The following is a 13,209-nucleotide window of genomic DNA, read 5'->3' on the forward strand; positions in this document are numbered from 1 at the left end:
TGTCTATCGTCGGATAAGAGTCAAGAATTCTTCACGGGTCTTTGGATTGCTGCGGAAACAGCCCATCATGCAACTGGTTGTTGTAGCGCTTCCCGGTTTTTGAACACCTCTGTCGCAAGCAAACCGGATCCGGTCAACATTTGATGTATGTCTCTCCCACTCCTCATCTATTTGTGACTCACCTCATGCACATGCAAAGATGAGATGCTTCCATGACAACGGCTACACCTTGAGGTTGCAATATCTCCATCAACGCCGTAGCAATCTGCTTTGTTACACGTTCCTGGACTTGCAACCGTCGAGTGAACATTTCTGCAATGCGAGCGAGCTTGCTCAATCCGACTACCCGTCTATTTGGAATGTATCCGATGCTGATTTTGCCGGTGAATGGTACCATGTGATGCTCGCATAGTGAGAATACATCGACGTCCTTGACAATAACCATTTCGTCATGGTCTTCCTCGAAAACAGCGCCGTTGATGACATCTGTGACAGATCGTGAGAAAAAATATGCATATAACCTTTTTGATCAGATAATAGCTACCTCGTATATTCTGCTCATATCCCTTTGTAAAGAACAACAATGCTTTGGCATATCGCTCGGGAGTCTTTAGCAATCCTTCTCGCTCTGGGTCCTCGCCGATGCAAGATAGTATTGTTTTAACTGCGTCTGCGATTTTTTGCTGTCGTTCCTGCTTCTCTTGAGCAGATTCATCCCTACGCAGTTTTGCGCCTTTGCCTGAGAAGGAGAAGGAAAAATGCTTAATTTCCATTGTTTCTGCATGACAGAGTGGGGTAGAAGAAACTTACTTGGCCAGCTCATGCCGTCGATATCAACGGGGGTATTTTGGCGGGTCAAGACGAGGGATGCGACGGAGGAGTGGGAAGGTGAATAGCCAGGGCGGGTAGGGAGTGGTTGCTTAAGGTCGTTTTCGTCGGAAGAAGACATTCTAAAGTAAGGGAAGAGAGAGGGAAAAAAAGTTCCAGGAAAGCTACTTTGGGAGAACGGTGCTTGAATCCTGTAAAAAAAGATGATTGTGACGGCTAGATTGTGCATTCTCATTCGTCAGGCTACAATGAATTTTCGCACGACCTTTTACTGGCAATCATCCACCATTCTCTTGGCTTTGTTTCTCACAGATGGAGCCTGCCTTGTATATATTCGATTATGCTTTTCAGCAGGGATGAGATATTGGGTGGAAAAGATTACTGTTGTTACGATGTGCCTAAGCTCAAATATCTTGGACTGACGTTTCGAATTTTATTCTTCTTCAGAATGACAAGGAGGAGGATGCTAGCCACGAATAAAGATACCGCGTTCAAACATGCCACCAAACCGACTAGTTTTTGATTTATCTACCCGATCCAGTCCAAGAGCATCGTCTGCACCGATTTTTGCTGATGACAGCTTAAAGTCTCCTACACAGATGGATGATCAAAACACTGCAGCATATTAACAGTAACATTGTTTCTTACCTTCGATGGCCGTAGCTTCTGGATCCACGGAACTGATGTTACGTACAACAGTGTACTTGACTTTCTGCCATTCCTTATCGCTTATTCCAATGCGTTTTTGGAGCCGCTTCTTGGTCTCCGTGAATGGCTCATCCTGATCCCCAAAGTCAATTTTCCTCGCTTGAAGCTTCTGTGGCCAATTCTTTTACCTTCTTTACGACGAAGCGGAACGGTACACCATGCAAACGTAAGGGGTCTTTGTTGTAATGCACGACCTGGATGACGATATCGTTATCCTGGTCCATTAGAAGCTCTTCATCGGGAATTTGCTAGTCATTTTCGTCAGTTTTCGCGAATACGCGATCGAAATCCATAAATAATTCAAATCTAACCTCTGCGTAAAGCGTGGCTCCAACTTTCGCGCCTAGACCGTCGATTGGTTGGTCAAGTGACAGCTCAGTGACAATCTGCCCATCAACAACTTCAAAGACCCGAATCCTGTCCAAATCTTTGGTGTCAAATTTGCTCTTGCTTATGATACCCTGGACCAGATCTTTGCCGACACCATTCTTCTGTACAAGTACTTCGACAGGTGTCTCGTCGCGCAATGTCGGATACAACGTATTAATTTTGAACGACTTTTTGGTTTCCAGGTCGACCAAGCTAACATCCAGGATTTCATAGTATATCACAGGTCGTGTAACGGATTCAATGTTGACGGCGTGCGCATATTCAGTCGCATTGGGTATTCCTGGTGCCATTATTTCAAGCGTTAATCGTGCAGAGTACGGAAGAACATCTTTTGGCTGTTTGGTGAGAGAATGTGCAGTGGTGAAACGAAGTTTTGTCGGTTCAGCTTCCAGTGCTTTTGCAAGCTCGCGTGCGACAGTTAGGTACGTTGATCGTCGATCCAGCGTCAATGTGATCTCCTGTAGCTGTTTGTCCGTCTTTGGCCGGAATTCAACCATCACTCTGTTGTAAACCGATGTAAAGTATTCACGCACTGTCGCAAATCGTCCTTCAGCGTGGATCTGTTTCGCCCTACAATGCTGATAAATATATCTTGACATACGGAGATTCCATCGAAGCTACTTACTGTTCCTCGTTGACAGCTATCTGGCAACAAATGATATCGCCATTTTGGATGCTGGATTGCTGGAATGACTGCTTGACGTTCATAAACTCTATAGATGCTGGTTTTACTTCCTGTACTGTTATTAGCATTGTATATGTCAAGCTCCAGATTATTACATCGCACCTCGTAAAAGGAAAGAACAGTATCTTTGGGTAACTTGGCTCGCTCGAGAAGGGTAGGAGTCATTTCACCCACTTTGTCGTGGCTCTTGACATACATTCGACCCAGACCGCTGTTGCAAAGTTAGAATCACGAGTCAACAAAAGAGGGATATTTACTTACATCATCTTTTGCTGCTTTATATCAAAGTATTTTATAAATATCATTGACAGATCCGATCTGACATTCGGTAGCTTGCCATTGGGTAAATGATCGGCAGACTCCAAGTATAACTTGACAAGTCCGGTATTCTGGGTATAGATACAAGCTCTCAGTTTTTCGAATGCTTAAGAAATTGCCAAGGAATGCGCGTTAGTCGTTTGCAATAGTAATTCCAAATAGAAACTCACATTGCTTCTCTTCGGTCGCAGTAAGATGATTTTCTACTCTGGTGATCTTGTTGCTTCTAGTTGTCATTGGCCATAGCCTAAACTTTTCGTTCTGGAGTCCGAAACGCTCTATCAGCGCCGGCCGTAACGAGCAAACCTTGTCAGTCTTGAGCACTTTGAACACTGTGACGCCTTCTGAGCATTCCAAGTTTTTGTCATCAAATGCAGCCAAGTCAAACTCCTGTCTGTTTGCAAAACTTGAATCCGTAACCACCTAAGCAATGAATTATTTAGCCACAGGCTAGCAACCAAATCGCAGACCAGATACTTGCTGCAACTTTTACATGCAAGTGCATCTCTTCTCGATCTTTTCGGCGCTTTTCTAAAGCTGCCCTTTCTTCATCGATACGTCTTTCTAGAACAATGTCGCTGGTAAGCAAAGCATTGGACAGGAGCGGTGTGTTTACTTACTTAGATGTGGAGGAATGTCTTCATCGTTAACTGGACCTAGTACTTCGTCCAGTTTGCTTTTTCGGATGTATACCAACATGTAAGCGTTGGTAAATCGCTTCATGAGTCTTGCATTATTGTTTCGGACACCATTAAGCATTGGAGGACTTCCATTTGCGCTCAGGGGCTCATCACCGTAGTTTTCTTCAAATACTTCTCGTCTTTTGACTGGTGTAACCCGATCATCATCGAAACGGAGCCTAGCAGTTTTTTATTAGTAATGAAACGGAATCGTGAACTTGGATAGGCTTACCATTTTCCATCCTTCTCAGGCTTGATGAGTGCAAAGTAATGTCCACCATGGAGATCACCGCTATGTACTAGCACGCTGTCAAGAATGTCAGTATCAGGTTCAATTGCAGCTGCATCATCAATTTTACTAAGACTTGCCCATGGAGCACATAGTCATATGGATCGTTAGGGTCGCTTTGCGAACAGAATTTATCCAGATTGATTTCTTCCGGAAATTCGTGTCTGTCATTTATCTTAAAAGGCACCGTGTGAGATTTAGAGATACCAACAAGATGATAACAAAATCTTACGAGTACCTTGACCATTGTGTCTCTCATGAAATCATACTCGAAGCGTTTCAGTTGAAGGTGCAGGACGGGAGGGAAACTTTCAAAGATGACGCCTTTTTTCGCATCCTGCAGGCCATGACCTTCGGCCATGTACATATTTTCACCTTCCAATGTCTCGACAGTCACGTAGTGCTGGAAGGACTCTTCCAAGTCCTTGCAACCCTTTACATTTAACTGAATATCTATGCAAGGCATTAGTTCTCGGGCGCGTTCTTCCTTTTTTTGCTCTTTAGTTACCATAGTAATCCTCGACTCGAGATGATTCGTAATCGACATTGATACACTTGATGTAACTTTTCATTTTTCCAAGGAATAGCTTCGAAATAGCACCATCCGCGGGGGTACCCTTGTAGAGATTTTCGGGTCAGCAAGGTGAATATCTACAAAGCGTTCCCATAGTTACATACTTTCATCTTTTCCTCGAGTCGATCCTGCAAGACTCTGTTAAACTCTTGCACGTCATGCTGATTGAAGGCTTCCAAAGAATCCCAGCCAAAGGACCTGGTGAGCTCCGTCGTACCTGGCAGGTAAGAAACATGAGCATCGTACAAATACAAGTAACGTCCCCGAATACTTTGATAGCTCACCAACAGGAAGATCAGAATATTGAAGCTGGTAGAAGCAGCGCTGCAGAGCCAGTGAAACGCTGTCGGACAGTTTGTCGTTTTCTGTCGGAATTTGGTACACAGCTCGGCGGAAACTGTTGGTGCAATAAAGGGACTGGAGCAAGGAATTCATGTAACATGTAGCACCTTGGTTTTTTATGCCGACGTAACCTGTCTCCTTGCGCGAATCGTAGCTATCAGAAATCAAAAAGTTAGTTCTGCTTAAAGTGTGTAGATATGAATATAACTTGTCTTACTTTTGGAAACTATGCCACAGGACACCAGTTTCATCTTTGATGACGCGGACAAAGACGGATAGCATCACCTGGTTGTTAACGAGAAAGGGGCCTTTGCCTGTGGAGGGGTTGGTACGTGGCAGAGATTTGATATCCACGAATTTTGTAAAGCCCCAATCGACCTCATCGGCGGAAAATCGATGGTTTGCACCTGCGTCGTTGCGAAAGGTTCATGTCAATGATAAAATTTCCATTTAGCTCAGAATTCAACATACTGCTGCTGTAAAAGTTGGTTGAATCTTCCGGATTGGAGATTACAAGTGCAAAATAAGCGCATACATGCCAATCAGGAGGATGCCCACTCGACGTAGGATCGGCAACCTCCAGATAGACTGAAATGGAGGTATCCTGGTTATTTCCTCTAGGAAACAAGAGGATCCGCCTAACGTGCGGAAAGTATTAGCTCAAAGCTGGTGCAGTTTGTTGCGTATAGTAAAACTGACCAAGGGAAACCTCCAGCCTGGAAAACGGGGCCGTGGCATCGATCTTCCAGTGCTTTCCAATCTTTTATAAGCCAATGATGCACTTGGACATCCTCAGTTTCGAGTTCGCTGCTTTCAGGAATTAGATATGGGATAATCTCTTCACCTATACAATAACGAGTTTAGCCAACGCAGTCTTCGTCCACTGCTGCTTTGCAATTCGTACTGTCCGCAATGTCGTGCTTGACTGCTCGTGTCTTGGCGCTTTCACTTTCGGATACTGAGCCACGAGCCACCGTAGCGTGCGTCTTCTTTGGGGCTAGCTCCTCCACCTCTGACACATCGCTTGCGTTTGATTCCGTAGTGTCATTTGGCGAAGGTACCGTGCTCGGTGGAGAGGGCGTTGCTCTTGGATCCTGAACTGTCATATCGGGCGAGTCGGCACCTGGAGAGTGCGTAGCGTTAAGGACAGAGAAGGAGGTGGGACGTGAAGGTCTACGTTTGGGAAAAAGGTTGTTGAAGAACGTCTTGAAAGGCTTTTCACTAACTAGAAGAAGAGTGAGGAATCGTCCTTTCACGATCCCAAGCTGTCCATTGATTCAAACTCAGGGTCGCACAAACTACGCACCTGCGTTTGGAGGAGGAAGCATGTATTCTACAGAATATGCTTACTAACAATAACTACGACTAATATAACCATTGTATACAGAACCAGCTTCAAATAATAGCATATTTTGGACAACACCTTGCATTTACTTACTTGGAAACTATTTGAAACGTGGTTGCAGTTATCGTCGCAGATACCTCTGCATCCATTGTTTTCAGCGATGGGATTTGCCAGTTGCATCTTAGCAATAGATTTCAAATGATCGAGGAGATGATGTACTTTATATGCTACCACCAATTAACAACAATTGATATTTATAAATATCCATTTTTGGGTTGTTCGGGTTTGCTTCACAAGGGCGACATCGCAAGTCCGTGCCCGATTTCCCGTGACGATGAACCAAGTGCGGGAAAATTCTCACTTTTGCCCAAATGATGATTGTGCTTAGCCAAATCTGACATGGCCATGCAACATACACGCTGGACCAGCGTTTGGAGCACCGTTCGTTCACATACGGCGGCACAAGCTGCTAACCGGTCCGAGTGCGTTGCTATGGTTATGACGAGAAAACGTAGCAACTGAGAAGGAAACATTCTGATGGGCCTCGATCTGGTTGCTAAGTGCCGCGTGGTCTAAAGTAATTTGGGAATTGACGGTGCTGCTGAAAGAGCTCTATATTCAAATGTCTAATTGAAAAAAGAAAAGGGATGCAAATATATGGTTTACATGGGAACGTCGATAAGCAAGTTATCAATGATGCGCGTCTTGCCAACAAAGACAGCACCGCTCAGGATGCAACCTGTCTCTTGCGGAATATCGTCCTGAATCTCATGAAGATCGTCTGGCGATGCGATGCTGATGTAGTCTAGTTTGATTTCCCAATCCTCAGTTCCCAGTTGTTGCACTTGTTTGCGTGATTCTTCTATCAATTCCTCCGCAGCAGTTTTCAAAGCAGGGGCATGTCGTGTACCGGCACCATACATGTCTTTCATTCGAGTCAATGCCTTGTAAAGCACTAGCGCATACTGTCGCTGCGCGGGGGTAAGATAGGTGTTTCTGGAAGACATGGCGAGGCCGTCAGCCTCTCGGACGGTCGGACATACGTGCATCTTGACGTTGAAGTGCAGATCACGTATCATACGTCGGATAACCATGCATTGTTGCACTGGACGTAGAGTTCATGTTATCATTGTCCTTGTAGGAATGCTTCGAGTTATCAGCACTTACCATCCTTTTGCCCGAAATAAACATGCTCTGGTTCCATCTACACAAGCCCAATTGTGAGGAAAATGCTCGTCTTTGCACTTTGTCCCACATACGATATTTAAAAACTTGGAAACAACGGTTGCTACACCGCGGAAGAAATGAGGTCGTGTCACGCCCTCCAATTGATGCGACAGTCCTTTAACTTCGACGAATGCGCCTATCTGTTTGCTGACATCAAGCTCGATGCCACTGGGATACATCTCTGAGACTTGAGGGACAAGAACTGTGGCGGGACCAAGCGTCGCCAGCTTATCTAAATCACTCTGCAGTGTTCTTGGGTATGTTGCAAGGTCCTCGTGGGGTGCAAACTGTGCCGGGTTGACGAAAATCGTCAATGCAACGTGGTCACACTGTGCCTTCGCCGCATTGACTAGTATTGAAATATGTCAGGAAAGTTTTATCCCGAGTATTATCCGTTATACCTGCCTAGAGACAAGTGGCCTTGATGAAGTGCGCCCATAGTAGGCACGTAGCCGACAGTCTGACGATCAAGCAGCACTTGACGTCGCCATGCGCGGTAGTCGGCGATCTTGTTGAATACACGAATCCCTGGTGGAATGCGTACTGAGGTATAGTCCATGTTAAACTAGAGTGTCTCCATAATATACAGCAAGGAAGCGTCGTCCAAACTCACGGCTCATTGATCTTTCTCTCTCGACAGGGTGTCGCCAAAACGTTTGTGTCCGCTTTGGGAATTTTAAGCACCCTTTCCTCCCCCTCTTCCACCGCACTAAAAAGAAACTTAAAATGTACAAGACTGTAATATCGCGCCAAACGGCAAGTCTTGTGCAGAGACGCTGGACTGCTACAGCAACCAACGCCACAGCAGCAGCAGCATCCTCAAAAGACAATGTTATTTACACTGGACCACTTGCCAATGTTGCTAAAAAGTTGAAGCTTTTCTCGATCACGTCCCTTGGACTCGGAACTGGCATTTCGCCCTTTGTGTTTGTGATCGATGTACCGATTCCGTTCGTTGCTAGGGCCACGCTTGTCACGGCAGCGATAGCTACCAGTGCAGCGTCAACCGGTCTGATTCAGTGGGTCATGTCACCGTACGTTACAAAGATCACCACGCCGGACTCCAAGCACCTTACTTTGCACACATTGAACTTTTTCGCAAAGGAACACCAGACAATCGTACCTGTCGAAGCTCTCGGACCAGCTACACGGATATTCACAACCATGATGGTGACCAACATGGACGAAGCAAAGGGACAGGTCGCCGGCAAACCAGCCAAACCAAAATCATTATTCTACATCCATCCAGAACTCTGCGAGGAAGAAGGTACCGCCATCAAATCTATTGTTGACAAGACGGGCATCGGTAAAGGTTTCTAGACTACAAAGCATCTTTCAAATCATAGAATGTGTACAGAGAACAAATAGAAAGAAAAAAAGAAAGAAAGAGGAAAACATTTCACGGGACAATCTACAAAGAAAACACAACCCTAAAGTTTTTACGGATAAAAGTGATAATGATGATGAAAGGAATGGACAGAATGGGTATAGGCAACATCGCCCCCTATAGTGGATTTTAACCTGAGTTCAACCACGGGTGGGCCAGCACATCGTGAATGTTGGGGCGACTTTCAACGTTGCGGTCAAGCATTTTTCGGATCAAATCAAGCGATCCTATATAAGATAAGTGTTAGCTACCTTGCGTTTGCAATCCACTCATCTCGCCAAAATTCTCTTTCTTACCTTCGGACAGTACGAATGGTACACGAAGTTCATGTCCCAAGATCTCGTCAATGTCATAGAAAGGGTTTTCCCTGTAGACGAGTGTATAGAGCAGAATGCCAAGGGCCCAGATATCCTGCGGTGGACCTTCATAAGTCTGGCCTGCCAAAATCTCAGGTGCAGCGTAGTCAAGTGTGCCGACAAATGTGTCGTAGCGGCGGCCCTTGAGATAGGCAGCGCTTCCAAAGTCAATAAGGCGCACACCGCCGTTTTCATCGAGCACTACATTTTCGTCTTTGATATCGCGGTGAACGATCTTGTTATCGTGTAAGTGTCGCACTGCTAGGGCAATCTGCTTGAATATGTGCCGAATCTCGTCGTCCATCATTCCATTCTTCAACTCGATGTAATCGAATAAATCCATGCCGACGCCGTGCAATCCCATAACAATGTAGTAGTAATCGTCATCCTCAAAATAATCAAGCATGTCGCTGCAGTTCTCGTGTGGCAACCTCCGCAAGGTATGCAGAATGTGAATCTCCACAGGTATCACACCGAGCTTGCGGTCCTTTGTCCAGCAATCTACCAATATTTTGGATTTGATAACGTACTTTATAACGACCTTCTTCTGCTCCGGATCATCCCTTCGAACTGCAAGCTTGACTAATCCGTAAGCTCCTTGGCCAAGATTATCTAGTATCTCGTAATCGTCGATTGTTGTTGCATTCGTTTGTGCAGAGTACTCTGGGAAAGACTGGGTCTGTTTGGATGACGACGACGATGCCGAAGAATTCTGTCGAGCAACAGGTGTTGGTGGCGCAACGGGTGACTGAGGATTTAGGGAAACTATGTTTGGCCGAGAAAAGCTAGTAATAATGCGCATCGGCTTGTTTTCGGCATCGTCGGGAATTGCTTGCTTTTGTGTCGATTTTGCCGGCACCGCTACCGCTGCTGCTGCTGGAGCCGGCTCGGCCATTTTATTGTCCGAAGGCCGCAAAGGCTTCTTAGCAGTTGGCAGCCCGAGATCATCGTGTTGCTTGATCTCGATAGGCGTTGAAGCAGATGAAACATGGCCAACCCTGGAGAATGTCGCTTCTCGATCAAATGTAATCCACAATGCACATACATCGTCCGATCCTTCTACCAGTTTAAGCTGCAGTTGCACCTCAAAAGGAGTGCCATCTCGGTGAATTGCTATCAGAACCGGGAGTGTTTGTCCATTCGGTGTCTGCGTCAATCGGCGAGCTTGCGGGTTTGCCACAGATGATGGGAACTTATTTTCGGTGCCATCCATGTCGGCAATCAGCTTGCGGCAAATGTGGTTGTTGATAATTATACCGTGCTGCAACAGATCGTCTCGCTCAAGACATCGCAAGAGTGTTGGAAACTGAGGCATTAAATCAGCGATATTTTTTTGTTGCTGGATGAGTTCTTCTTGGGAAAAACCAAACATGTACCGAGCAAAAACAGCGTTGCATCCTTCAATAGTTCCGTCGCGGCGGATGGTCACGAGACCGGCGATCATTGGTATAGATGTGATCCTGAGGGTGAGATGGGGTATCGGCTCTGGGGATTCCGAGGAGTTGGAAACTGTGTGTACCTTGGCGACAATGGGGAAGCAGGCGCCGAGTTTCGTTTTACTTCCAAACGACCGTAATTTGTTGATTTCTGCCCACATATTCTCTTTCGATGCGTCGTTGTTGCGGGAAAGCGAAGGAATCAAGATATCAACCGGCTTGTGGATGAGCTCGTCAGTATAGTACCCGTAGAGATCGTGAACTGAGTTGTCAGCGTAATGGATGATACCCTACATTCACAGAAAGAAGCGAAACTCAACATCTGAAATGCATCAACCGTATGATCACAAACTGATGCATACCTTTGTATCAACCGATACATGAATAACAGTTTCGAAAACTTCTTCGAAAATCCATATGTAAACAGCGGAGCCTGCATCGTTTCGCTTTTCCTTGAGCCACAGCGAAGCCGCGGAACGAGTGCCATCTTGTTTGACAATGGGAAGCTGCACATACACAAGCATGCTTAGCCGACTTGCTTCAGCCAAACATTAAAGATTATGTGATACATACCACGTTACCACAAATAAGTACCATGCCTCCTGTGCTATCTTCCAGATGGCTCAGCTCCTCTTTGCGCTTCATTACCATGTCAAGAAAGCGAGATCTGTATGTCGGGTCGATGAAATCCACCACAGACCTGCCCACGAGACCACGGCAACTGCCACCTGAGCCGGCAAGAACTAGCGCTGCAACATCATTTGATAGAATAATGCGCCAATCATTGTATGTGGTCAGGATTGCCTGGTTCTGTGGAAGGAATCGAGAAGGAGTATGCAATGCAGGATGCGGGAATATCATGTTGGAGGATGCACGTCGTCTCTCTTTACTGCTGGGAACATTGAGTTTGTTTGATTTATCATCGTCGCTCGATGTGGCCGTATTTGAATACGAGGTTGTACATGAGGAGCTGGAAGTTGTGGACGTCCGCGATGGTGTTTCGCGTTCCGGAATTGTAGCAAGGACCTCCGAGTCGTCTGGAGTGAGTGGCGTTGCTGGTCTGGAGGTCCTGTTTGTCTCTGGTGAATGGCGGGTTTCTTGGGTATCAGGCATTGGATAGCTCTGCTGCCTTCTGCGACTGGCCCTGTAATTCTCGACACTAAAGTACGCGACGGGACTGTGACCTACGCTTTTGGTTTTGGTACGACCTAGATCGTCGCCGACCATCAAGGTGAATGGAGTACAATGTGCCGGCAGGGTGTCAGGCGATCCCCCGGGCCGTACATCGTTGTTACTTTTAAGAAAGCTTAAAGAACGGTTCATCAGACTTTTTCGAAGCTCGACGAGATCAGTAAGGTTGGTGCTGGCGGAAGAGAAGCGAAAGCTGTGCAAGGATTCCTGCGGAAAGCGTACAATTTCTGGAGACCGTTGCCAGTGACCAATCTCATCCTCGAAATGTTCCCGAAGACGAATTAGTCCATCCGCTGCACGGGCGAGGCTGTCGAGCTGCTCTTCCACGGCATCCCCATCCCTAAATATATTCATTCAGGGGGGTTAAAGGGCTATATATTCCTGATGCAAACACCGTGCATACCGAGGCGAAGAGGCATCAAAGCCGACGCTGCTGCCGCTGCCTCTGTTAGGGTTTGACAAACTTGACATAATAGGGGGCGAACTGGAATTTTTGTCGGCTACGCTAGAGTTAGCTGGTCGAAACTGCAGTTGTTCCCCCTCTAATCATCTTGCCTGAGATTATGCCTTCCATCTCTCTTGCTCGAAACAAGCGATTCCAAAAGAATCACAGCAATGATCTCGAGAATCAGGCTCTTAAGTATACTACGGAGGGATAGTTTCAAAGCACTCGGCTTGCCCTGCAAAGAAAACAAGTATGAACAGGCAACAAGATGAATCAAAGAAGAAAACGGAGTATAAAATCTTGGCCAAAGTTTTGTGAATTTTGAGATACTGTGAAAGGCAGTGAATCGCGGGAATATCGTAGATATTGGGCACTTGCCCTGACACCTGCCCTATCATGTTTAATCATTGCTTTCAATTACGTTGAGACATTCCATGGGAAAACAAAAAAGTATTTTGCATTGCTTATATACTTGATATCAAAAAAAGTGAGTATGGATTTAATTTACTTGAGATGGCTCCTATCGTTTTCTTTCGTTCGATGTTATTTCAAATTTCAGCTATTGAAATTGACATCACATTGATTTTGGAGTATTCGGAAGACGAGATCCGTTATCGATAGTTGAAGACGTCTAACTTGAGCAAATTGGGAGAAAATGGCTTCTAGCATTTCAAACATGTCACAAAGTTTTTCATTAACCATTCATCGAATGGTTATCGAGTAAAGGCCTAGCACACGGTGTATCTGATAGGATCCTTCTGGAAATAAAGCGCTGCACAGAGACACAGGTCTGGCAAATTGAGGCAATCTATTAAGCTTTGGGTGTCTTTCTATATGTCAGAGAACTGGATGGCATCAATGCTGCCTTTGAACTGCCATGAGCGTAACTGAGAATCAATGGATTAAAGCGTTAGAACTTTGGATTGCGTCAGCAAACGAAGGTGTATAACCTATCTTGATTTGCTTCCGTTATTGCGTGCAATGATGGTTTGATCGCGGAACGGTCGT

At 45.7% G+C, this 13,209-nt stretch overlaps 5 protein-coding genes across 5 annotated transcripts; 1 reads left to right on the plus strand and 4 right to left on the minus strand.

The window, feature by feature from the left end:
- Window positions 1-3: 3 nt before the first annotated feature.
- On the minus strand, window positions 4-949 carry VTP01DRAFT_4919 (uncharacterized protein; the record flags this gene model as incomplete). Its single annotated transcript, XM_069383653.1, has 4 exons — window positions 4-109; window positions 183-486; window positions 545-739; window positions 811-949. The coding sequence occupies 4 exons, from the start codon at window positions 947-949 to the stop codon at window positions 4-6; spliced, it is 744 nt and encodes a 247-aa protein (XP_069244333.1).
- Window positions 950-1,294: 345 nt separating this feature from the next.
- Window positions 1,295-6,142, minus strand: VTP01DRAFT_4920 (uncharacterized protein; the record flags this gene model as incomplete). Its single annotated transcript, XM_069383655.1, has 21 exons — window positions 1,295-1,419; window positions 1,477-1,609; window positions 1,665-1,784; window positions 1,848-2,496; window positions 2,552-2,661; window positions 2,714-2,822; window positions 2,873-3,035; window positions 3,100-3,352; window positions 3,411-3,493; window positions 3,550-3,788; window positions 3,842-3,916; window positions 3,979-4,073; window positions 4,137-4,351; window positions 4,407-4,515; window positions 4,577-4,689; window positions 4,757-4,968; window positions 5,032-5,221; window positions 5,286-5,452; window positions 5,514-5,658; window positions 5,719-6,039; window positions 6,121-6,142. The coding sequence occupies 21 exons, from the start codon at window positions 6,140-6,142 to the stop codon at window positions 1,295-1,297; spliced, it is 3,648 nt and encodes a 1,215-aa protein (XP_069244334.1).
- A 679-nt stretch (window positions 6,143-6,821) lies between these two features.
- Window positions 6,822-7,945, minus strand: VTP01DRAFT_4921 (uncharacterized protein; the record flags this gene model as incomplete). Its single annotated transcript, XM_069383656.1, has 4 exons — window positions 6,822-7,264; window positions 7,327-7,363; window positions 7,419-7,735; window positions 7,792-7,945. The coding sequence occupies 4 exons, from the start codon at window positions 7,943-7,945 to the stop codon at window positions 6,822-6,824; spliced, it is 951 nt and encodes a 316-aa protein (XP_069244335.1).
- Window positions 7,946-8,112: 167 nt separating this feature from the next.
- On the plus strand, window positions 8,113-8,706 carry VTP01DRAFT_4922 (uncharacterized protein; the record flags this gene model as incomplete). The annotated part of the gene is made up of 1 exon (XM_069383657.1): window positions 8,113-8,706. One exon carries the CDS (start codon window positions 8,113-8,115, stop codon window positions 8,704-8,706), a length of 594 nt encoding a protein of 197 aa, XP_069244336.1.
- A 196-nt stretch (window positions 8,707-8,902) lies between these two features.
- Window positions 8,903-12,330, minus strand: VTP01DRAFT_4923 (uncharacterized protein; the record flags this gene model as incomplete). The annotated part of the gene is made up of 6 exons (XM_069383658.1): window positions 8,903-9,000; window positions 9,070-10,855; window positions 10,928-11,071; window positions 11,139-12,096; window positions 12,160-12,256; window positions 12,312-12,330. 6 exons carry the CDS (start codon window positions 12,328-12,330, stop codon window positions 8,903-8,905), a joined length of 3,102 nt encoding a protein of 1,033 aa, XP_069244337.1.
- Between the last annotated feature and the right edge of the window lie 879 nt (window positions 12,331-13,209).

This window comes from Rhizomucor pusillus (assembly GCF_041956525.1).
Source record: "Rhizomucor pusillus strain CBS 183.67 unplaced genomic scaffold VTP01scaffold_2, whole genome shotgun sequence".
Lineage (NCBI taxonomy): Eukaryota > Fungi > Mucoromycota > Mucoromycetes > Mucorales > Lichtheimiaceae > Rhizomucor > Rhizomucor pusillus.